The 23616-nt window shown below is 51.3% G+C and overlaps 1 protein-coding gene across 1 annotated transcript; it reads left to right on the forward strand.

Annotated features, from left to right (window-relative positions):
• The first annotated feature begins 226 nt into the window (after nt 1-226).
• Nucleotides 227-23575, forward strand: LOC140257508 (hydrocephalus-inducing protein homolog). Its single transcript, XM_072346846.1, has 25 exons — nt 227-243; nt 1185-1422; nt 2778-2921; nt 4025-4168; nt 4820-5133; nt 10059-10251; nt 12036-12146; nt 12832-13041; nt 13810-13935; nt 14256-14433; nt 14879-15009; nt 15313-15446; nt 16074-16210; nt 16900-17027; nt 17113-17304; nt 17738-17887; nt 18342-18581; nt 18733-18904; nt 19193-19384; nt 19670-19840; nt 20247-20420; nt 21558-21763; nt 21903-22046; nt 22508-22691; nt 23355-23575. Exons 1-25 carry the CDS (start codon nt 227-229, stop codon nt 23573-23575), a joined length of 4251 nt encoding a protein of 1416 aa, XP_072202947.1.
• Nucleotides 23576-23616: the final 41 nt, after the last annotated feature.

Consider the following 23616-nt stretch of genomic DNA (forward strand, 5'->3'; position numbering starts at 1 on the left):
ACAACTCCTTGATGAAATTAATGATGCTGTTTTATTTCTCCTCTGCCTGGTGGTACTGGAGGAGCAGTAGAATTTCTTTGCCCTTGATCAGCTCACTTGTCTTTCCCTGCTGAGCTTCTCATTATTAGGTGTAGTTTTCCCTTGTTTCTCCTGTCTGAATTTTTGTATTTGTTGTTATTTTTCCTGCCATCTTTTCCATCACAGCTGTGGAATCCCAGGGCGTGGGATGGTGGCTGGGGACAGGTATGTCCCATGGGCATGGGGGCCACATTCTATAAACAACCCTGAAAGTGAGAGGAGGAAAAGCCTGCTGATATTAGGCAGGATAAAATAATTGTTAATTGAGAGGGCTCGTCTCGAAGCAGGGGGGTTCCATGTCTTACGAGCAGGAGAGGAAGGCAGGTCCTTACAAAGAGCCCAGGCACCAGCTGAGCTTCTCAGGGCTGTGGTCCTGCATCTGGCATGGCTGCTCTAAGTTTTCCACGAGACACAGCGTCTCATGCTGAGTTCTTACACAGCAAACACTTCTACAGTCTGTTTCAAACACTCGTTGCTTCTGTGTTTGTATTTAGCTCCTTACGGTGGACACGTGCTTTGTGCTGGTTTTGAACTCTCCCTGGAACTGTTCATTCCCTGGGCAAAATGAGATTTATAATGGGTAAAATAAAGGGTAAAAGAGTTACTCCAGCCTTGCCCGAAGTTAGTATTTCTTTACATGAAAGAATCAATTTCCATTGAATGCTCTTTTAGGTTTATGTCTCGCTCTAGTTAGTTACCCCCTGCTGGTCCCCTCTGCAAACAGACTGGCTCTTGCTGCTGTCCTCATACCAGGAGAACTTCTATTGACCCCATGTACTCATGTCCCATTTATCATCCCAAAACACAGCACCAGGGCACAGGATGGTGATCTGCTGGGGGCAGCGAGGGTTGCTGGGGGAAGTACCTTGGAAAAATACAGTGAGTGTGGAGCCCCAAAATTAGTGGGCATGGTAGTGATGGGTCAGCAGTTGAACTGGATGAGCTTAGTGGTCTTTTCCTTAATTATTCCATGAAAACTATTCCTTTCACACAGACCAAATGTTGCACACTGTTAAATATGGGACAACCAGTAGAGTACTGAAGCTGGGTGGCTACTGGGCAATCCCAGCTTCCCTGGCACTTTTCCGTCTCTGTTTCTCTTCCAGCCGGAGTCCCTGCTTTTATCACTTCAATATCACAAACAAGGGAAGGCGCACCCACCAGCTCTTCTGGACCACAGAAGGCTTCGCCCCGTTCCGCCAGCGCGATCGCCTCCCAGCCCTGGGTAGCACCAAGGACAGCTCCCCCCAGGGCCCCGTGTTCAGACTTCGGCCGCTGAGGATGGAGCTGATACCGGGCAGTACGATGGAGATGATTCTGGAAGGCTTCTCCAGCACCCCAAGGGTGAGGTTGGGTTTGGGACTGAACCCTTCCCATCGGGTTACATTCCATGACCTCAGCACCCCTTGGCTCTTAGTGGAGAAAATGAGCATTTTTCTTCAAGAAGTGTTTAAATGCCACAAGTTACCATGGCAGCATCAGTTGCTTTCCTTGCTGGCCACCATCAGTTGCTAAGGCTTTTCTTGTTTCTATAGCTACCATAAAGCAATCTTGCTGATATCAAAATACGAGCTACTTTAGGGGGTAAATGGCAGGTGATAAGGTGATAAGCCATCCCATGCTGAGGCAGAAGGGAAGGGCAGAGAAAAGAAGTAAGCTCAGAGAGATTAGTAAGTAAGTAAATAATAATGAAACACAGAAAAGGCAAGGTGATACATCGGGGAGAAGCATCCCTGACACCTGCAGAGGGGGCAGTGTCTGGGAGCAGCAGCGTTTTTCCTCTGTGCACAAACACGGGCAGAGGGCTTGTCTGGCACCGAGCTGCAGAGGAGAAAAATGAACAAGGCGTGTGTCAGCCCTGGTGATCACAGGAGGACGTTCTCCACATGGGGAACTGCTCCCAGGGATCGTTACCATTGACAGCTGGGGCTTGTGTCAATATTTCCACACCAGCCCCGCTGTCCCTAGGGCAGTTGGTCTGCCAGTAGGGCTGTGCACCCGTGAGCTGCAGTTTGAGGTGTTAATGGGATCACTGCATGGGCCTCTTTTACAAGGGGAAGCCCAATTCAGAAGACTGCAGAATGGCTTGGGTTGGAAGGGAGTTGTGCGGGGAAGCAGCATCCAGTGGTGAATGCGCACCGTGCCCACAGTGACAGCGGTTTTGAAAGGTGTTTTGAGTGTAGTAGTGGAGGAAGATGTGGTAACTCACGTGGTAGGACTCTCCAGGCATATCGCTTTACAGTTCTGAACTGCTGGAGAGAGAGAGAAAAGAAAACAGAGAGGAGATACATAGACCAGGTCACTGGAGAAAGAGGGTGTTGTGCTGGTCCAATGGTTGGCAGCCCTGCAGGTGGCAGGGGGTTTGAAACTAGATGATTGTTATGGTCCTTCTCAACCCAGGCCACTTTATGATTCTTTGAAAGCTGAACAGGGATCCGTGAGTTGGCCGTGAGCAATACCACAAGAGGAACCAGAAGTTGGAGTGTAAGGGCACTTAGCTTGGGCAGAGGGCTGCAACCTGAGATGCCTTGTTACATGGGTTTCTCCTTCATATCCTTTCCTCTAAGCTTCCAAGGGAAGGCCTGTTGGTTTGGGGCCCTCTTCTCCCTTAGTGCAGTTATTTTTTGTAGTGATGTCCTACTGCTTTCTGTAAGGGTTATGGTCAGCAATGGGGCACATGGGGCACTGTGGCATTGCAGGTGGTGACAGAACGGCTGCTGTGCCACGCCATCATAGGCAGCAGGATGGTGAAGACTCAGATCATGCAGGTGGATGTCACGTGCGAGTTCATTGCCCCTGTCCTGCAGCTCTCCTCCAGGGAAATCACTTTCCGGGTGCTGAAGGTAAGTGTCTGGGTTGTGTCCTCATGCTCAATGGTAGGGCTGCTGACCTAAAGCCTTCAGAGTGTGTGAATATGTTAACATAAAGTTAAGTCTTCTCCAGGTCCATGGAGCTTTGGTTATTGATTTGAACAGGACCATCCCTTGCTTCCTCACCCACGTAATGCTGGGATTACAGCTCCCCAGCAGTGTCGTATTGGGGCTGCTTGTTGAGAGGCATTGTTGTTTCTGTACTCACTTTAAAGGAGGGTTCTGTAGATCCCTGTGGCACACCAAAGTCTGGACGCCGGTCCTGTAGGGTGGCTGAGAAAACTGAGAGTGCTGTCAGCAGCTCAGATTGACAAGGAAAAACTGTCATGGTCTCTTGTCTCTCTGCCACTCTCTCTGCTGTTGGTAGAGATGTTGGCTCTTTGCATTTCCCTCATTTTCCTTCAGAGAAGCCGCAGACGTCCCTCAGTTGCACTGACGATAACAGCAACACAAAGCAGGTGCCCTTTGGTCTCTTAACTCCTGCCTCCTGCATCATCCTTCCCTCTCCCACAAGGTGTCTGAAAAAGAGAAAATAGTTCATTATTTAGTGTCAGTGTTTCCAGGTCTCTGTTCCAGCTCCCTGGCTCTCAGTATAGCTCACAATCCTGCGGGCAGCTCAGATTTAATGAGAAGCTTTTCGCTCTTCCCTGGTGCCCACACTCTGTTCAATGTGTGCTCACCATTTACCGAGCACAATGGCATGGCAGATGGCTGAGAGCAATGCGTGTAGAGCTCATTTCCCAAACACTGACTTACACAAGTGGAAATGAGCCTTGCACCTCTCAGCCCAAAGCTGGAGTTGTATGATGTGGATTGGCTTTGTAGAAGCAGCTGCCTCCTCTTGGGTCCTGTTGCTTTCCTCTGTAAGAGACTGATGTCTCCAGTCCCCTGCAGGATGCTGTGGCTTCTGAAAAGGAAAAATGTTTGATAAACTTTGAGAAAATCTTTCCAAAAGAGTGAAAAGCAATTAGAGTGGTCAATAGAGAGACCTGCAATTCAGAGGTTGAAAAACGTGCGATGCAGCAGAAAGGGAAAGGGGCCCATGGCCACTCCTCCTCCATTTGTTGTCTCTGTAGCAACCCAGTGATGTCCTAACTACTCAGCACCAAACCCTGGACTTGAAGAACATCTCCTCCCTGCCGCTCAGTGTGGTGCTGCGCGTGGAGCAGCCCTTCTCGCTCTGCGATGCAGCACAGCAGCCTCTCTCTGTGGACTCCCAGGTGAGCAGCCTGGGCTTTGTGGTGCAGCTTCAGCAGTTGGAGATGTTTGGTCTTTGGGTCAGCAGCAGCCTGGCCTGAGCAAAACCGCATTTGAATTGAGCTGTTGAAAGAAACGTGCTGCCTTTCTTATGAGTAAATTTGGATTTTCCCTCACTGCTGCAAGCCTGAGGCTGCAGTGCCACTGCTTGTGTCCTGAGTATAAGGATGAAGGAGCACTTCAGGAGCCAGTAGTTACCATAGCGCCCATGTGGTTTTAGTTTTGGCGTGTAGCTTTCTCAAGTCCAGGGCTCAGCAGACCAGTACTCGCTTTTCTCTTGTGTAGAGCCAGAGGTGTAAGCCTGATGTGGTCCCATGTGGGTGTTTGGGGTGCTTGCGAGCAGACACACACCATATAGGAAATGAGGGATGAACTGAGAAGCTCACATTGGCATCCCACCTGGCACACTGTGCACTTACTTCATGCCACCAGATGTGGAACTTCATCACACTGCTGATTTACACAGAATCATAGAATGGCTTGGGTTGGAAGGGACCACAAAGACCACTTGGTTCCAACTCCTGCTGTGGGCAGGGTTGCTGACAGGATTAAGCGCTAGGTTGGGTTGGCCAAGGCCCCATTGAGCTTGGCCTTAATATCTCATCTCCTTGCAGCCACTAAAGCTGGAGACTGGGGAGAAACATCACCTCACCATCAGATTTAACCCCGCCTACGAAGAGGGTTTGAACATCCGGGTAGCAGAGCGGGTTCTGACTATACGATTTCTTGAGCACCCTCTTGAGGAGCACGTTGCCATTCGGGGGGAAGTCTACTTCCCAAACCTCCACATGGACACCACGACCGTGGACTTTGGCTGCATCTTGAACGACACCGAGGACGTGCGTTACGTTGAGATGACCAACTGCAGCCCGCTGTTCGTGCGGTACCGCTGGTCGTTCCTGACAGACAGCCATGTGAGCCAGATGAGGTACGTGCCTTGCCCTTTTCTCCTTACTCCTGTCCTGTCTGTAATTTGCAGAGCCCAAGTCTGTCTGCTTGCCATCTGATAAATTGCTTTCAGCTCTCCCGTCTGGAAATGTCACCTACTGGCTGCGGTCAGGGTGAGTGCTCAGGGAGGAGGTGACCTGCACCAGTCTGAGGCTGGGAGGGACATGACCTGTCCTACAGCAGCAACTGGAGACTGTAGGAGCCTACAATACTTCAACCTTAATCCACATCCCAGAATCTCACTTTCTTACCTCGTAAAGTCATTAAGGTTGGAAAAAGACCAACATCAAGTTGAACTGTTCTTCCAGGCTGGATGTGGCTCTGGGCAGCCTGGTCTGGTGGTTGTCGACCCTGCACATAGCAGGGGGGTAGGAACCAGATGATCATTATGTTCTTTTTCATCCCAGGCCATTTCATGATTCTATGACCTACCACCTATGTTGCCCACTGAACCAGTGTCCCCAGGGAGCAGGGCTGCCCTATGGATTCCCAGCCCAAGAGCCATCTTGCAGTCAGGCTGGAGCACATCTATAAGCACATTTCCAGCCGTTCTTCCTGCTGTGGCCTCTCCGTGTAGTACAAAAGTCTAGTCTGGATGGTTTTAATTACAGCAGCAAATGGTTTTTCCATAATGCCCTAGGAAAGTTAACCACTGTGCATTGAAGTGTTGCTCTTCTAAATAATACAGATCATCAATAAGCAGCTTTGTTTGGAGAATTGGATCTGGTTCACAGCAGGAGACCTGCTGGGGACTGGAAATGAGCTGTGGCTGTGTGGAGGGCTCAGGGGAGGATTTGGGCTCTGAGCAGCCTGTTCTCAGCTGGGTCTGACCAAGTAACATTAGACCTTGATGCATGGCACCTTTAGGAGTGAACCCTAAAGGTTTCCAGTCACACAGAGTGAGGTAGGCAGGCAGGAGGGGAGCGGGGCTGTAATCGTTGCTTGGAGGCCGCTGTCATCTCCTGGCAAATTAGATTAGGGTTTAATTACAAGCTAAAGGGAGAATCTAATTTTGATGATAGAACAATGCTTATATTTTATAATAACAGAGAAACAAGCACATTACACCAAAGCCTGTGTGGAATTAATTTCCTCTGGGGCCACTTGTTGGCCGGTTGCCTGTTTATCTTTACTCTTATTATTTAGAACCCCTTCGAGTTTTTGGAAATGTGAGAGCTGAGTTGTTTTTTTTTCTGGCTTTTAATCACCCTGTCCCCACCTAAATTGGCTTTGCTGGACCTGAGCCTGCGGGCAGTGGCTCTTGCAGGGGATGCTGAGTCACCCGGCTCCATTGGCCAAGCAGCATCAAGGAGTTCCAGCACTGGGCAGCATGGCAGCCCATGCTCCATTGGTCTCAGGCGTTAGACCCTTTGCTGTCTTGTTAGTGAGGAGGACGTTACGACAGCTCCCATTTCTGCTCTGCATCTTAATTAAGCATTAATATACTCTCCCTGGGTCCCTCAGCAGACACCATGTGATTCTCCGTGGCAGAGCTGGAAATGAAGACAGTCTCCAAGCTATTAACACCTCAAATTGCTCATTAAGAGCCCAGCAGAAGGGCAGCATGTCAGATATTATTTCTAGTCCATATTAAGCACCGTTGGTCTTCTAAATTATCAGATCAAACTAACTCAGCCTGGCATGAGGAGAATCAAACATCAGGTCCCATGATTGATGGAATTTAACCATCCATACATCTTACCTTGCTGGAGCCCATCGTCAGAGGCTCCCAGCATCAATCAGACACACATGCTTATTTTGACCAGGAGATAAAAATGTTGTTTCTCTGTCTGGACAAGACTGTGCCTAGATTATTATTTTTCTTCTAACTGTTGAAAGCATTATTGTTTTTCCTCCTCTGTACTCTTAAGTTCCTCAAGCGGAGCTATCTCATCACCCAGCCCAAGCATTGCTGTGGTTGGGTGTGCCCAGGTCATGCCAACCGTGCCTCTTTTCCAACACTGCTGAGCCATGAATCTCTCATGATTCCTCTTCCCCTACAGTACAGAGCAGGGACAGGCTGAGGTCACTTTCTCCCCTTCCCTTGCACCTTTGATAGCTCCAAGCTGAGTTAAGCACTGCACTGCTATGTTGTCTGCTGTTTTGGGATCAATTTCCACCCAGCAAGGGGCAGAGCCAAATTCAAGCACCTCATTTCTTATCTTTAAGGTTTCTTCCATGGGGACTGACTTGTGCTCCTTTCCAAGGGAAGTACATAGCTCCTCAGTCAAAAAGGAAAGCATTGCATCCATGGGTTGTGCAAGGCATCTGCAGTATAACCAGAGACATCCATGACCGATGCCTTCTAACTGCTACTGCCAAAGGCTCAGCACTATGCTCAGCTGTTGTCCAAAGTTTTCTTCTTTATGGGAGTAAGCAACAACGCATGGCTCCTTCTGAGCACTGCTGTTCCTGCACGACCCCTGTTTGAGACCCAGGGACACAAACCTTCCTGGGAAGCAGCTACACGCTCCATGTAGTCTGTGCTCCAGCACAAACCATCCGCACAGCTGTGGCACCTATCAGACCTGCTGTCTGCCTTGATCTGATGCCTCTGCAGTGGGAACATCGTGCCTACGAACCCAGAGCAATGCATTGCCAGCAAATCCTTTATGGCAAGGGTTTGTTGAGTTCGGAAGTGTCTCCCTCTTTTCTACCTAGGATTTTGTCTGCCAATTTACTTCGAACAAATGAGGAGCCTTTCTCCTCCCAAGTGGGTCTTCTGTGGCATTAATAATTTCTCGTTTCTCTGCCCTCCCTCCTGCCGTGTCCCCCCCAGCAGGCTGCACTGCAGGGACCCTGCCAGCCAGGTTCCTGCCTCGTTACTGACAAAAACAATCTCTTGTGCTTGATGGGGCCTTTGTTTGGTGGTGGTTTTATAACAAGGAAGAAATGGAAAATGGAGACAGTGAAAAACAGTGCAAGGCAAAAATCTGACAGCGGTGCTCTGTCAGCTGCCAGAGGAGAGAGGAAGCAAAAAGTTGTGTCTGAAATGCACGTGTTTGCCATGTCCTGGTGCTGGGGAGGCTCACATGAGCGTGTACCCCTTCCTCCCCAGTGTTGTCATGGGCCTGCTGTGTCTCAGAGAGATTAAAAGCTCCCCAGGGCAGCACATCTGGGGCTTTAGGAGCTCCAGAGGGATGAGGGGTAGAGGGATGTGGTCAGTGGACATGGGGTGGGCTGGGGTTGGGCTTTGGGATCTGAGGGGTCCTGCCCAACCTTAACGATTCTATGATTCCTTTACCCAAGGGTGACCAACCCAAGTGCTTCCATTCCCCATGATGGTCTGGAGAGCAGTGCCATGGCACTGGGGAACACACTGGGGTAGGGCAAGTGAAGGCTGTTTGCTCTGCCAGCAGTGCTCCATGTCACACAGGACTGTGCTCATGTGCACATTTCCTACATGTCTTTCTTGGCAGGACAGTGCAGGCACCTGGAACTGAAAGGGGAGCGGTGCTGTATGGGTTGAACTCCTCCAAAAACATCTTCCACATCTCTCTATGCCCGTGGGCAGGGTGAGAAGTGCAGGTGCCTTTGTTGGCTGGGGAGTTGCAGTGCCAGGTCCCATGGAAATGCTCTGAGAGAGGCGGAAGCTGCAGCAAGAGCAGCTTTGAAGATCCTCTGGTGATTTTTCTGATGGAAAGTGATGGGTCAGTCGAGGTTTCAAGTGATTGCATGTGCAGGAGGTGAACGTGGGAGCATCATCCTGCAGTCTCTGGGACTTGGGGTCTCCTGTCTTGCTGCTCCAGTGCCCTGTGAGGAGGAGGAATGCTCATTCTCAAAGCAGAGACTGCTTGCATCCAGCCAGCTGCAGTGGCAAGATGAAGTTTGAGTGACTGTCCTGGTGCTGATGGCTCTTGCTCAGCCTGCATCATCACATCAGGCTGGCAGCAGCAGTGTGATTTCTAGCTCCTCTATTTTGGGAGGAGGGTGTGGAAAGCGGTGTGAAGCTGTGTCCCCAGCAGGCTCACAGGCAGGCTTATTTCTGGCATCTCAGAGGCAGGGTCTCCTCCCTCCCTCCCCAGTGGCCATCCAACCACGCTCCCATCCCCACTCTTCACTCTGGGGAGGTCTGAGCTGCAACCTGTGCACACACGGAGACCCTGAATGGTGAAGGGCAACTGGGGATGGGGCAAGATGGACCCCGAGATCTCCTCCCCCTTCCTTCTGCTTTCCTGAGACCTCACCTTGGGAAGATTTCCTGTCCCAGCAAGCAGAAGCACAGCAGCTCTCACTGACCTGTTGGCTTGTTGCGATCCTTCCCTTTTGTCTTGTACTTACTGCTCCCATTTCCAGGCTTTCCCCCTGGAAGGTGGTCCCTGGCTGCTTTGCAGCTGTACTCAATGATCACATCACCTTCTGGAGTCCCAGAGAGCTTCTACTTCAGCATGAGAAATATTGCTGTTGTCGAGGCACTGCGGTGCCACGAAGTTGCCTCAAAGCATTCTGTAGAACCAGGGGTAGTTTAATAAATGGTTATGGATTTTCCATCTCAGGGCTTTACCTCTCCTCAGGAGTTATTAACCCCGTAGTATTTATCTCAAGCAGCTCCAAGCTGTGGTTATTCTCCCTCGCTAAAGTGGATGTTGGCTGGAGAGCTTGGTGAGCCATGAGTATCCACTGCAGAGTGTATTGTTAATGGAGGGTTCCAAATTCCCAGCTAGCAGTGAAGCACCCAAGGCTGCTGCAAAAGCCCGTGCTTGGCCCTTGGTTAAAAACAGCCAAGACCTCCTTCCCCCAAAGTACTTAGCACTGCTGTTTGGCTCCATCCTCGTTCCAGGCACAGAGATGAGCCTATCCCCAGTGGCTCCCATCAGCCTCATCCTGCTGAGGGACCACAGAGCTCATCCATCCCATGCAGGATTCCTGTTGCAGGTCCCTGTTCTGATGTATTCTCTGTTCTAGATTCAGTCCTCCAGTACCTAAATATTTCATCAAACCCCAACCAAAGAAAGAAGAGGGAGACCCGATGGAGTCCTTGGCATCAGCAGACAGCAGCAGCCATGATATGGATGTGAAGGAGCCAGCCCAAGTGGTGGGAGCAGCAGGAGAACCTGCCCCAGAGCCAGCAGATACAGATGGACCCCCGGAGACTCAGGTAGAATCTCCCATAGACTTCCTGCTTGGATGTTGCATTGGCAGCCACGGAGCAGATGGGTGCTTTCCCAAAACAAGAGGTGGCAGACAGTCTGCTGTCATCCGGCTTTGGGAATGGCTTTGCTGACTGTTGATGTGCTTTGGAGGCTGATCCCAGTGGTGGTGGGGTCAGGAAATGCCAAAATGAGTGTGAAGTTCAAGGAGAAGGGCTGTGCCTGCTTACATCCTAATAGCAGCTGTGTTAACATTGTGAGTCCACATGTTTTTCCTTAGCCAGAAGTAATGCTACCCTGTGGCTGCACAGAACAGCGTGGCTAAATGCCGAGTTAGAAGCATGCAGTCTTTTTGATTTCCAGCTTTGCTGTCACGTATTCACAAGAAAACCAGGGAAATCCAAGTGGATGTGCCTAAGCAGGATCCAAAACTGCCTCAGATCTGTACTGCAGTTTGATCTTCTGCTCGTCTTGCTGTATTTAGGCAATATCTGTATAGCCTTTCCGGGGAGAGGGGAGGTTGTAAGCTTAGAAGAGCCTGACTAACGTCTTTTGGAATGCATGGTGTTGAAACCAGGAGGTGTATGTGTAGTGCAGAAGGACTTTGATTGAGGATGGTGGGTTTGGAGAGGGGGGCTGGAAGGAAAGTAATCCCCTTGGAGCTCCTTCTGTAGGCTAGGAAGGAGGACGGGGAGCTGTGCTCAGAGTCCCGCATTGCTGAAGTGAGCAGCAGTGGTCGTTAGCTGAAAGATCTGCAACTGCTTGTTGACCAAAGAATAAGCTGCATGAGGGCAAAAAGCTTTTTTGCAGAGGGCTGAAGATGGCCAAGTTTTGCCATTTCTTCCTGAGAAGAAAAGGGAATGTGAGAACACTCAGCCCTCCTCTGTGTTTTATCTGTTGGGGGAGATGGAGCCTCTAATTGGGTCTAAGGATGTCCCCTAAATACTCTTGCAGCTTCTACTGAAGTCAAGACTGCAGCACAAAACACTTCTTCTAATTAAGAAGAAGTGCATATTCCTCAACTCCAAGACCAATTACAAAGCCTTTCTCTATAAACAGGGATCAGAACCCAAGGACAAGTTCTCTTTGTTTGAGGGCACTTTTGAGGTTCAGTACCACTGAAGCAGCATCTCAGCTGCCTCGGCCTGGAGGGGGCCATTCAAAAAGATCACCCCAGTGGAGATCTTCAGCTCTCTGGCACTGGGGAGCAGATGAGACGAAACCCAAGCAGCACCTGAAGGTCTGTCAGTGACTTCCCAAGGTCCTTATTTTTCAGTTTTTGATATTCTTTTCTTGCAGCTGGGTCCCTTTTTCAGTCACAGAGAACCTCACCTGTCCAGGTTTGGGGCATCAGTTGTGGATGGGCTCAGACCCAAACTGAGCTGACAGTAGGGACAGCCCATGTTTGATTGGTGCCTGGGTTCTGTCTCAGCTGTGTCTGGCTTGATTGAGGTTCTTCCTTATCCATTGAGATGATCATAGGAGGCTTTCATTGTTGGTTCATAGAATATCCCAGGTTGAAAGGGACCCAGAAGCATCATCGAGTCCAACTCCCGGCTCCATGATCTTTGTGGATCCCTTCCAACTCGGGATATTCTATGATTCTCCAAACCAATAGAGAAGAGCCCGCATAGATTGGATGAGAATGTGGATGTGGCAGCACACAGAATCATGGAGTAATAGAATATCCCAAGTTGGAAGGGACCCACAAGAATCATCAAGTCCAACTCCTGCAACTGGTCTCCCCCTGAGCAGCCAGCTCCTGCTGCAGCTCCTGGTGCTCTTTTTCCAGCTGCTACCACCTGCTGTCAAGGAGCTGCAGAGTGCTGCAGAGACTCAGAGCCTGGTGGAGGAACCAATGCAGTTTGTGGAGAACGAGCCCCTTGCTTTGGGTGTGGAGGAGGTAAGAGCTGTCTCCTTGGTCTGGCTTCCACGTTCCAGTGTGGCAAGCAGGCCTTGCATCCCTCTGAGCACAGCATCGTGCAGTGCTGATGAAGCAACCAGCCCTGGGAGAGGCCATGCAGGATGTGTTGTAGGGCTGAGCAAGGACCCCACCTGTGGGCATTAATTCACCTTGTTAGCATTAATCGAGTGGGTATCATTCATCCTCTTGGCATGAATCAAGTAGACTGTAGGAAGTTTTTGTGGTGAATTTTGCTGCAGCATTTTAAGAGGGGGCAGCGTGTTAGTGCCTAGGAGTGAAAAGGAGCCATGTGGGCTGAGCTGGATCCCTCCCCCAGCTGCAGGACTCTCATCTCCCAGTCTCACGGTTCTCCAAAGGCAGTTAAAGCTTCTAAAGGCATGATCTGCTGCGGAGAGAATGCATTGCTTCCAAGAGACCTCCCAAATTATGCTAATGGAATGTATTAATGAAAGCATTAATTAGTGAGCATGGGAGAAGATTTCCCTGTGGTCCCTCTGCTGAAAAGCGGGATGGCTGCAGAAGAGGTCAGGATGATGTTGTGTATCTGAGTGCACCTGCAATCATGTTCCTTCACCCCAAGCCAGAGCTCCAGCCTCACCCTGGGGCTTGGTGGCTCTTCTTCATTAACCTTGATGCTCCCTACCTCAACCTTCCCTTCCTCCAGGTTTTTGACATCTTGCCACTATATGGTGAGCTGCAGCCAGGCGAGAGCCAGCAGGTCACCTTCACCTTCTTTGGCCATGCCAACCTGGTGGTCCACATCACAGCTCTGTGTGAGGTGGAGGGGGGTCCGACCTACGAGGTGATGCTCAGCGGGGAGGCCTCAGTCATCAGCTACCGCCTCGATGTCACAGAGATCGACTGCGGGCTGCAGGTACCACAGCTCCTCTTGGGGCTGCTCCTCATCTTACAACAAGGCCTAAGGACTCTTCCCAGCAGCTGTGTTGGGTGGACAGCTTTCCCCACCCCTCTTCCAACATCTGTGTAACACATCTTGCATCCCGGCTGTTGTTCTTATGGCCATTCCAGTCTCCTGAGCTGGGAGTTCCTCCTCCTCAAGGTTTCTAGCATTGCTTCCCTGGGCAGAAAAGGGATGGTCTGCCGAGGAACATGTCCTTAGGACATCCAGCTCCTGCAGGCTGAGACCCAAGGAGATGCTCTTTACTACTGCTTTTGGTTAAGCCACAAAACAAACCAGGGGAGAAGCTGAATGGGGCTTCCCAGTCAGTAGGTGGAGAGTATTTCCCCATAATAATCCCTACTTTCCCTGTTCTCAACTAAAAGCCGTTCAGATATTTCTAACTGTGTACAGCACCATCGCCCTTTTTGCTTCTGGCTCCATCAGTGCTTGCAGACAGATGCCCATCCAGCTATTGCAATACGCATGCTGCTTTGCAAGGATAAATGATGAGTCGTGGGATGATGACCCAGAAGTGGCCTCTAGACTTTGACACTGCACAACAGGGCAGCTCTCCTGGTTTATCTTTGATTTTTGGTGGTTTTTGGACCTCTTTACATGGCTGGATTTGCACCTTTGCAAGCCAGCCCAGATACCTGTTCTTATGCCCTGCAGCTGTAGCTTCCCCACATTCACACCATCCCACCTTAGGAGGCTCAGTGCCCATCTTGTGTCCCTCCACAGCTGTTTAATGAATTTGCTGAAGCAGAGCTCACCCTACAGAACAGTGGCAAGGTGGGATTCCAGTACCGGGTGCTGAGCCCCAGCGACAGCTCTCTGCCCGGCGTGCTCCTGGTGCTGCCCAGCACGGTGAGTACAGGGAAGCATGAGCAATGTCTCTGGCCCTGTGGGGCAGAGAAGGGCTGCTCTTGCTTTCTAGCTAGGGCATGAAGCTCCTTTGCTAGAAGTGGGCAGCCCTTGCTCCTGAAGAGCTCTGTGGGGCAAGGAGGAAAGGAGTGCTGGGCATCCTACAAGGATGACACGCTGATGCCCTCTTGCTGTGAGCTTCCGAAGTCGCAGCTGAGACTTATAACAGCATCAGCCCTGGCACTTCTGCTTTCCCCTCTCTGCTCCTGTATGTCACTATCTGTCTTTGGTGCCTTCCCTGTTCCTTCTCCCACTCTCTGCAGGGTTATGTTGGACCTAGCCAGGAGCAGGTGATGAACGTCTCCTACTTACCAGGAGTGCCTGGAGCCTTCTGCAGGACTTTCCAGATCCAAGTGGGGCACCTGGAGCCAGAAACCATCACTCTGAAAGGGGAAGGGAGCTTTCCCAGGATCTGCTTGGATCTGCCCAGGAATATCAGAGGTGAGCTCTGTCTCTCTGTCCCCAGGAAGGTCCCCTGGTTTTCTCCTGTCTATACACCCACAGGGTGGCTGTCACCCACCCGGAGGCTCGAGGGCTGTCACACCCAAACACCCAGCCCTCCAGCAGCTTTTTGAGTCCCCAGTAAGGGAACCCATGTGGGCTTTGCCCCAGGAGAGGCTTGCCATTGCAGCTGGAATGATGATGGTCTACATGACCAGCAGGGCACTTGGCAAGGACAGATTTGCATCACGCTGCAGGAGATGAAGAGTTCCTCTGCATGGTGGAAGTGAGCATCCTGATTCAGAGGAAAAGCAGCACCTGTTGCCATAGACTGCCTGTAGAGTGTTGCTGGGAGAGGACGAGGTTGGGGGAGGGGGACTTCTCAGCTAACTTGGGATTGGTGCTGCGCTCCCACTTCTATGTTTGGATATTTTTCTTCCTCCAGGAAATGAAAAATATGAAAAGATCCTCCAGGAGGCAAGAGAGAAGGTGGAGAAAGAGAACCAGAGAGATGAGGCTGTTGTTCCTGGGGAGGTCACAGCCACTGAGACACCCGTGGATGACACGGATACAATGGTGAGAACGTGGTTCTGCATGTGCCACCCTACTGCAGTGGGGCTGGGTGTGCCATGCTGTCACTTGGGACCTCCTGCCTGTGATCATCCCTCCTCTCTGCATCATCTTTGAGTTTGTGGTACTTTGTGATGGAGATGCAGGGCATCACTGAGGTACTTGCTCACAAATTCTGCCATGTTTATGAAACTTAATAGCTGAACGTGGGTGCCCCATCCCTTGAGGTGCCCGAGGTTGGGTTGAATGGAGCCCTGGGCAACCTGATCTGTTAGATGGCAACCAGACCATTGACTTTGCTCTCCACAGTTGGACATTCGGCTGCAGATGCAAATGGAAGAGATGCTGGTAGAGGAACACGCTTTGGAGCAGCAGAAGCTCCTGGTCTCCTGTCCCCCAGAGGACTCTGTCTTTGACAAGCGAGCTCGTCAGAGGCTTCTCAGGTTGGTGGGGACTCCCTGCTTCCAGGTGCCCCAAGGATAACAGCCAGCACCGCTGCTCCTGAGAGCTCCTGCAGGGCTGGGCCTGGTCAGGGACTTGGGAAAGGACCTGATCCAGAGGGACATGCCATGCTGTCTGTGAGCAGTGGGATGCCCTCCTTTCTGCAGGGCCACCCACAAGCTTTGGGGGTGCCCATCTCCGCAGCTGCTCCATTCCAATGCAGACCACGACGCCCATCCATCACCATGGATCCCTTCTAACTAGCTCTGAAAGAGGCAACTCACAGCTGGCCTCTTTTGTTCCAACAAATGACTGAGGAAGAAGGCGACACTCTGCAAAATGCGTAGTTTGTGTTTTGCTGAGTGGGATTCCTGTGGAAAAAACCTTCCGTGAATCTCATGGGTGTTGGTTACTGCCTTTACTAGTGCTCTTTTGGGGCTGGATCAAGACCATTGGAGATCCAGTGGACTACAATGGCTTTTCATAGCAGGGGAGCTTGGATCCATGGACTCTACTATTCATGGACCAGTATCCATGCACTTACACCATTTAAAACTAACCCGCTTTTCATTAAGGTCTCACTGCTAGCTGAGAAATGCTTTAAAGACTCTCCTTATTCCCACTTTCAGGGTGCAGCTGCCTGAGTACATCCTGGACTTTGGCTATGTCATTCTTGGTAACATCCAAACACACATTGTAAAGATCACCAACACTGGGCAGCTGCCCGTGTCCTTCTGTGCAGATGGACGTGTCCTGCGTGACACAGGTAAGTGGGATGAAGGTGCATCTCACCATTTCTGTTGATGTGTGTCCCTGGACACGTGGAGGGCTTTGAGTGCTTTTTTTGTACTGTTTGCTCCTTCTCAGGACCCCCTACTCAGTGCTGTAGAGCCTGAGTTCTTCTGGACAGAGTCCTGGCCCCACTCGTGGCTGCCCAAATGCTTGGCTGCAGGGTTGAGCTGGTCCAGTCACCTGGGAGACCCCTCAGCATCTCCTGCTGAGGTTTTGTGCACTCTGTGGGCTTGCATTGCAAAAAGAGGGTACCATGTGTGGTTGAGGAGTGCTTTGGTTCAGAGTGTCATAACATTTCTGTTTGACCTTCGTGAGGAAAGAGCTTGTGAGGTCTTCCTTCGTATCAAAATAGGCTTTCAAAACAGGCTTTGAAATAAGGCTTGTCATCTCCCATGCTATGAGTTGCCATGTTGAGTCACCATGAGAGGGGTGGATGCCTCCTTCAAGTTCTTGTTCCTCTATTGAATAGGGGAGCTTTAGCTGGATGTCCCTTTTGGGGAGGTCCCCAACCATCCTTGGGGTGCCTGGCGAAGAATTCCTTCTAACACAGGACAGCAGGTCTTCTCTGGAGGTGAAAGGGACTCCTTCACATAGCAGCCACACCTGTATGACTGTTTGGTGTGTTGGTTGCTCATCTCAGCTGCTCTGTTGTCATCCTTGAAGGTTTCACTGTGGAACTGGACCGTGTGACAAACCTGCCATACTGTGAGACCCAGACCTTCGAGGTGCGCTTTGACCCGCAGGGTGCCAACATGCCACTGGGAGAAACAGATGTGCTGCTGCCCATCAAGGTACCACCTTTTGTCACCCGTGTCAGGCAGGACATAGAAGCAGGACCCATTTGTGCTCTCAGCTGAGCACTCTGCTCTTCACTAGGTCACAGGAGGCCCCACGTTTCACCTCTGCCTTCGTGCCTGGGTGACCATGCCGTCCCTCTGCATCTCCAGGGACAGCCTGGAGTTCTCCGCTGTCCAGTGTGGGCAATGTAAGGAGGAAACCATCCAGCTCTACAATCAGTTCCAGGTGCCCTGTAAATGGTTCGTTACCTTGAAGGAGCCTGTTAAGAAGGTAATGTTTAGTGGACATGGAGGGATGGGTTGATGGTTAGACTAGATGTTTGTGGAGGTCTTTTCCAAACTTAGTGATTCTATGGGTTAGTGGGCATGGTGGTGATGGGTTGATGGACTGGATGATCATAGAGGTCTTAATGATCCTATGAGTCAATGATTCTATAAAGCAAGGACAGCATGTAGCTTATCAGTTGGGTTTCCTTGGTCTCTTTTTTGCCCCTATCGGTGCCTGAGCACTTAGGCCACTAGTCATGAAGCCTTTGCAGGGTACAGGGCAAGGCTGGTTCATCTGGGCCTGTTTCCTATCTGGTGCTCCTCTTGTCTTCCATCTGCACCTGTGCCTCTCTCTATCCCCAGCACTGAGATCTGCAGGAACAGAGGGTCTATCATTGCAGGCCAGAGAAGTCTCACAGGTTGGTTTCTGTGCCCAGGTGGATAAATATTTGCCAGCAAGCGTGCGACGGAAGCTGCTGCAGGAGCTGAAGGCCAAGCCCTGTGTCTTCGAGGTGCTGCCCTTGGCTGGGGACCTCACCCCAGGGCAGCGATGCAACATGAGGGTCAGGTTTACACCCACTGAAGAGGTGAGATGGGTAGAGCTATAACAAGAGCACAGGGAGAAGGAATGCACTGCAGGCTGAGCCTTGGAAGGGCTGCTCTGGGCTGATCCTGCCAGTACAGCAGACTGAGCACTGGTCTGATGCATTCCTGGGCATGGCAGCACAGACACCCACACCACTGTGATGCCAGTGATCCCTGTCACGTGGCCCAGGCACACAGCCAGGAAACCTCCCCAAATCTTATGTTACGTCTCACTTGGAGCCTGCCAACATGTGGCAGTATGGGCACGGGTGATTATGTGCCTGGAGTGCTCCCAGCAATGTCTGAATTGCTAACTGAGATGTAACCATCTTGTCTGTGGCTTTGACCAGGGCAGAGATGTTTCTAACCAGTGAAAGCTTGTCTGCCTCTACCTGACTCTGCTGCTTGATACAGCAGTGCCAGGGCTGTGTCTGAGCAACATAACCCTCTTTTCAGACATCCTACAGATGCGAGCTGAAGATTAACATTTGCCAGAGCAGCCAACCCCTCCAGCTGCAAGTCTCAGGGCATGGGCTGGAGCCACAACTGGAGTTCGACCCCCCAGTGCTTGAGCTGGGACCTCTGCTGCCATACAGCGATGGGGCAGCAGGAACAGTGGTGGTGAAGAACCCATGCGAGTTCCCCATTGAGTTTTACTCGCTGGAGTTTGACCCTCAGTACCTTGCTGAGGAGCAGGTGAGGAGGTCTGGTCCCCATGCTGTGGCTTCATGGTACTTCAGCTCCCTGAGGAAATGTATGAAGTCCCCAAAGCAAGGTCTGGTGGCCTTTTGTGGTCAAGTCTTCTCTTCTTCACACGTTGCTTGGTTTCTCTTCCTTATGCATGCAGATCCTGCGGATGCTGAAGGACTACGATTGCCGCAATACCCTATTGCTGCCCCCACGTGCTCCAGGTGAGAACCTGCCCCCAGAGGTGCTGGAGTACTACCAGGACCACCAGAAGAGGCTGCAGGATGAGCAGACCAAGTCCAGGACTGGGGATCCAGCAGGCCAGGACAATGGTGAGGCTGTCCTCAGCGTGTCTCACCCACAAAGATTGAGTGAGCCCTTCAGTCAGTAGAACCAGGTCCACCATCACCAGTATTTTAAATTTTCTCCTTCCAAACAACAAAAGCGCAAACTTAAACTTCCCCCAAGGCAGAGACAGGTTTCTGAATGCCTTGGTTATCTTGCTTTATGGGGAGTTCTCCATCCTTTTTCATATGGCCACATAAAGTGGCAAATGGCAAAGAGCAGATTGCCTGGCCATGTTCATCATTATCAGCCCTCCCCTTGTCCTTCTTCCTCAGCAAGTGGTGAAGATGTCCAGTCTCTCTTGGATCAAGAAGGAGAGCACTCTGCTGGGATCAGTCACTCCCTCTCATCTCATTACTCAGTCATTCCCCTCTCCACTTCTGATGAAAGCCAGTCCAATAAGGTGGACACTAAATCTGAAAAGGGGGAAGAAGAGGAGGAGAATCTTGAGAAGAGACATGGAGCAGGTCAGAGCCTTATGATTATTGCCTCTTCTCTGTCCACTATGGCAGAAGGGCCTTTATGCATCACTGGGTGCCTGTGCTTTCCCCTTTCTGCCACTCCATCTGCTGAATGGGACCCATCAGCAGCAACTTAAGGCAGACCCTAAATGCAAGAAGAGCATGGGGAAGCCCCAGGTTTGATACTGGAGTCAGCAGGGTCTCCTCTCCTAGCATCTGAGGGGATGGGGAATAAGCTGAGTATCACTGGTGTGCAGGAGGCTGATATCTTTTGTACCATGTTCTGCCCAGCAGAGCATCAGCAGAGCACCAGTGGCAGCAAGGAGGATGCAGGAGAACTGGATGACAGCCCTGTCCTCAGAGCCATCGCCCGCCACCTGGGCATCGATATCTCTCCTGAAAGCCGTGCGGCCCAAAACCGCCGAGGGATCGCCATCATCATCCACGGGGCACCCCTGACGGGTTTGTGTGCCACACAGGGGACAGAGGAGCAGGGCAAGAGGCATCCTGGCGGGCCACCACCTGAAGTCAGGTGTCCATGGATCTGTGAGGCTGCACCAGGCCTTCCCCTAACTGGTGGAAGTGGCTCATCTTGTGTCTGTACAGATGGGCTTGTGTCGCACCAAACTAGGTGGACTTAGTCATGTTGCCTCATTGGAGCATGTTGGCTTGTGGGGGTCAGAAGGCCTGACCCCCACAAACATGCCTTAGTGTTACATGAAGGGCCCTCTGAGACAGTAATGGTGGTGGGACAGGGCTCAAGCATTGAGGCAACCACATGGGGCAAAGCCCTTGGGTGACAGTGAGCTGGAGATGGTCTCCTCCTCTCTAGAACGGCATCACCATGTAGGCCTTCCTCTCCCTCAAGGAAAGACATCGGCCGCGGTCGCCCTCTCCAGACACTACGGCACGGCCTGCTTGTCCATTGACTCGCTGGTGATGGAGGCCATCTCCGACAGGAGCAGCTCAGCTGGGCTCCAAGCACGGGAGCTGTGCCTCAGGGCTGCCATAGAGCAGAGCCACAAGGAGGCAGAGGATGCTGGTATGTCCAGACACGTGGCCAGAGCTATCCCAAGCACCGTGTCTACTTAATTTCTCCATGTTAGCTGCTGCCCAGAGAGTTAGGATGTGCCCATTGCCACAGATGGGGCTTTGGGCAGCCTGATGTACAGACTGGCAACCCTACCCCCTTTGGGTGGTTGGAACTAGGTGATCTCTCCAACCTAAGCCATTCTGCAGTTCTGTGGCTCTGTTAGTTGTCTGTCTGTAGTAGTGCAAAGCCAGCTCACCAGCCTTCGCCAGTTGTTTGAAATCTCTTCGTTTTTGAGGGCTCACACAGGGATGCTACCTGCTGCCTGCAGGCTGCTCAGCACATGTTCCTATTCCTGAGAGTGGTGAAGCACACCTGCCTATTTCTCGGGGTTTTTATTGTTTCCTCAAAGCTGAATTCAGCTAGCTCTCCGTGGCCATCAGGCAGAACTGCTGCCCGTTTCAATGAGGAGAAAGCCCTGTGAAGTGGCTCATTAAGCAGTAGGTGCCTGGCTTGGAGAGTGATTTCACAAACATGAGAGAAAGGGAAGAGCAGCCTCCCCGAGGAGCTTCAGATGAGAAACTGACTCTTTTCTCCAGAGAATTTTCCTATATATGCCATCAGGTCGCACAGCTCGTGGATGTTATTTTGTTCCCCACATGAGACCAGCAACTTTTCAGGTGTTTTGTTGGACAGCTGGTGCTCCTAGCAGTGCAGACATCACCTTTAAAGAGAACTTTTGCATTGCCAAGCCTTGAGTTGGGTTGGGTTGGGAGAAGATGGGGTGGGTTGGGATATCCAGCATGGAAAACGTAGCTCCAGTGGAGACTGATGATGGCAGCTGGGACAAGGCTGAGCATTAGAGCATCTGTAGGAGAATACAGGGTGTGGAAACAATGGTCCCAAAGAGTGAACCCTTGGCTTGATCTCTAGGGGATGTACCATGCAGCTTTTTTTTAGTGATAGTATTGCTGGTAGGTGGATGGTTGGACTTAGATGATCTTAAAGGTCTTTTCCAACCTTAATCTTATGATTTTATGACTAACTGGTGCTGCCCATGTGTTAGGAAGGACATGGTGTTGTATGTCAAATGGCTCAAAAACCCAATGCTCATCACCAGGCCCTGCTGAGCTTCTGCCCCCTCTGCAGGTCAAAGCACAGACCCGTCCGCCCCTCGGCTCAGCACTGAGCCCAGGCACAGCCTGGAAACAAACCAGTCCAACTCTGGGGACAAGACCAGCGTCCACTCCACCAGCTCCCGCAGCCGGGTGAGTGCAGGGATCAGCAGGAGGAAATCGGATATCCATGCATCTCAGTCCCACAAACTGCATCACACGGACCCGACAGGCTCACAGGTGAAGACTGATTGCACTGTGTGGTTCATGTGACCTTTCAAGTGTCTTTGTTCTGCCTCAGACCTTATCTCCAAGCGCTTGGAGTTGCCTGGAGTTCTTCCAAGGGGTTTAATTTGTCTCGTGGTGTCCAACTCTGCAGGGCTCCTCCAGTTCTCATCACCTTCCCTGCGTTCCTGCACAGCAGTGGCTGAGCATCGAGAGCAGTGCAGCGGGAGAGACAGGCTTGTTGAGCTGCATGCTGCCCGATGATGTGCTGGGAGCCATCCTCTCTGAGAGGCTGCAGGTATGGCACATCCTCTGCTTTGGGGGTCAGGAGGGTGGGAGGCACTGGGAGGTGTGAGGGGACAGCTGGAGGGAGTCCTGAACTGCCAGCATCTTGGTGAAGATGCAGATGCCATCAGTTGGCAGAGTGTAGGAGCTCATCTGGGCTGAAGTATCTTTGAAAGAGTAGAGAGGTGCTCACACAGCTGCCCAGGGAGATGGGAGAGTCACCATCCCTGGAGATGTTCAAGAAAAGGGTGGATGTGGCACAGAGGGACCTGGTCTAGAGCAGTTACAGGCATGGGAGGATGGCTGGACTAGGTGATCTTAGTAGTCTTTCCAACCTTTATGATCTGTGATTTGGATTACCAGCTCCAAGCTGATGGGCAGCAAGATGGCTCGTATCCTTGGGCATCTGCATTTATTGCCAAGCTCAGAGCCTAGTGTATGCTGTTGCTGACTCTCTCTCTTCCTTATTCCCAGCTGAGTGACTGCTACCAGGGAGTAGTGTTTGATGGCCTGGAGACTCTCTTTGCACGCAGCATGGCAACTGCTCTCCTCTGCCTGCTCAAAGCTTTCAACAACCGACCTTACATCTATTTTGTGAACCTGTTCCAGGACTTTGCCTCTTGGAGAGCCAAAGAGATGTCCGCAAAAGAGCAGGAAGGTGAGAATCATCTCTGTACCTCTCAAACGTCCTCTCAAGCTGTCAGCCTTACCATTGTGTCCATCTGGACATAACCAGCAGAACTTGGAAGAAATGGGGTATTTTTAATCCTTCCGCCTTAGTATCATAGAACCATAGAATCACTGATGTTGGAAAAGACCTCTAAGATCATCTAGTCCCAATCACCCACCTACCACCAACATTGCCCGCTGCCCACGTCCCTCAGTGCTACATCCCCATTGGCCCTTAAACACCCCCAGAGACGGTGACTCCCCCACCTCCCTGGGCAGTTGTGCCAGTGCCCAAATGCTCTTTCAGAGAAGTTTTTCCTAATATCCAACCTTCTGCCTCAGCGTAGCCAGCACTCACTTCACGGTTGCTTAAAGTATAGCTCCATGGTATGCAGAACACCTACCTTACAGTCTGTCTTTGAAGCTTAGACACAAGCAAGACTCTCATGGCATGGTACCTATCCTCCATGCTTCCTGCGTGGTGGGACATGGTTCTTGCAAAGCAGCACTTATGGGCATTATCAATTAGGGTTTGGGGTTGGGGCTCACCACTGTCAGCATATCCTGGAGGATCTGGGCAGGTTTGTGTGCTCACCCCCAGAAGCAAGCTCTGCATGTATCTGCTAATGATTTCTCATGTGTGCATGGGAAGAACGGGAGCAGGAAGAAGCTGCCAGGAGGGAGAAAGCACGCCTTCAGGAGATGGATGAGGAGGAGTACGATGCCCTCACTGAGGAGCAGAAAGCTCAATTTGATGACAGTATACTACAAATCCAGCGTGAGAGGAGGAGGTCTGTAAGCTTTGCATGGGCAGCTCTCCAGTATGACGTCCCCGAAGGGTTCCCCTGTTCCCATCTCCCATGGGGCTCCTGAGCACCCACCTGTTGCCCTCTTCCCTTCCCCATGCTGGGTGC

The sequence above is a fragment of the Excalfactoria chinensis genome, chromosome 11 (assembly GCF_039878825.1).
Source record: "Excalfactoria chinensis isolate bCotChi1 chromosome 11, bCotChi1.hap2, whole genome shotgun sequence".
NCBI classification, from domain to species: Eukaryota; Metazoa; Chordata; class Aves; order Galliformes; family Phasianidae; genus Excalfactoria; species Excalfactoria chinensis.

Excerpts from the sequence above, each read along its gene's own strand:
- LOC140257508 (XM_072346846.1), top strand. Across the intron at positions 2,922-4,024 it reads TCACTTTCCGGGTGCTGAAG|CAACCCAGTGATGTCCTAAC; the intron begins GTAAGTGTCTGG and ends TTGTCTCTGTAG. Across the intron at positions 5,134-10,058 it reads AGCCATGTGAGCCAGATGAG|ATTCAGTCCTCCAGTACCTA; the intron begins GTACGTGCCTTG and ends TCTCTGTTCTAG.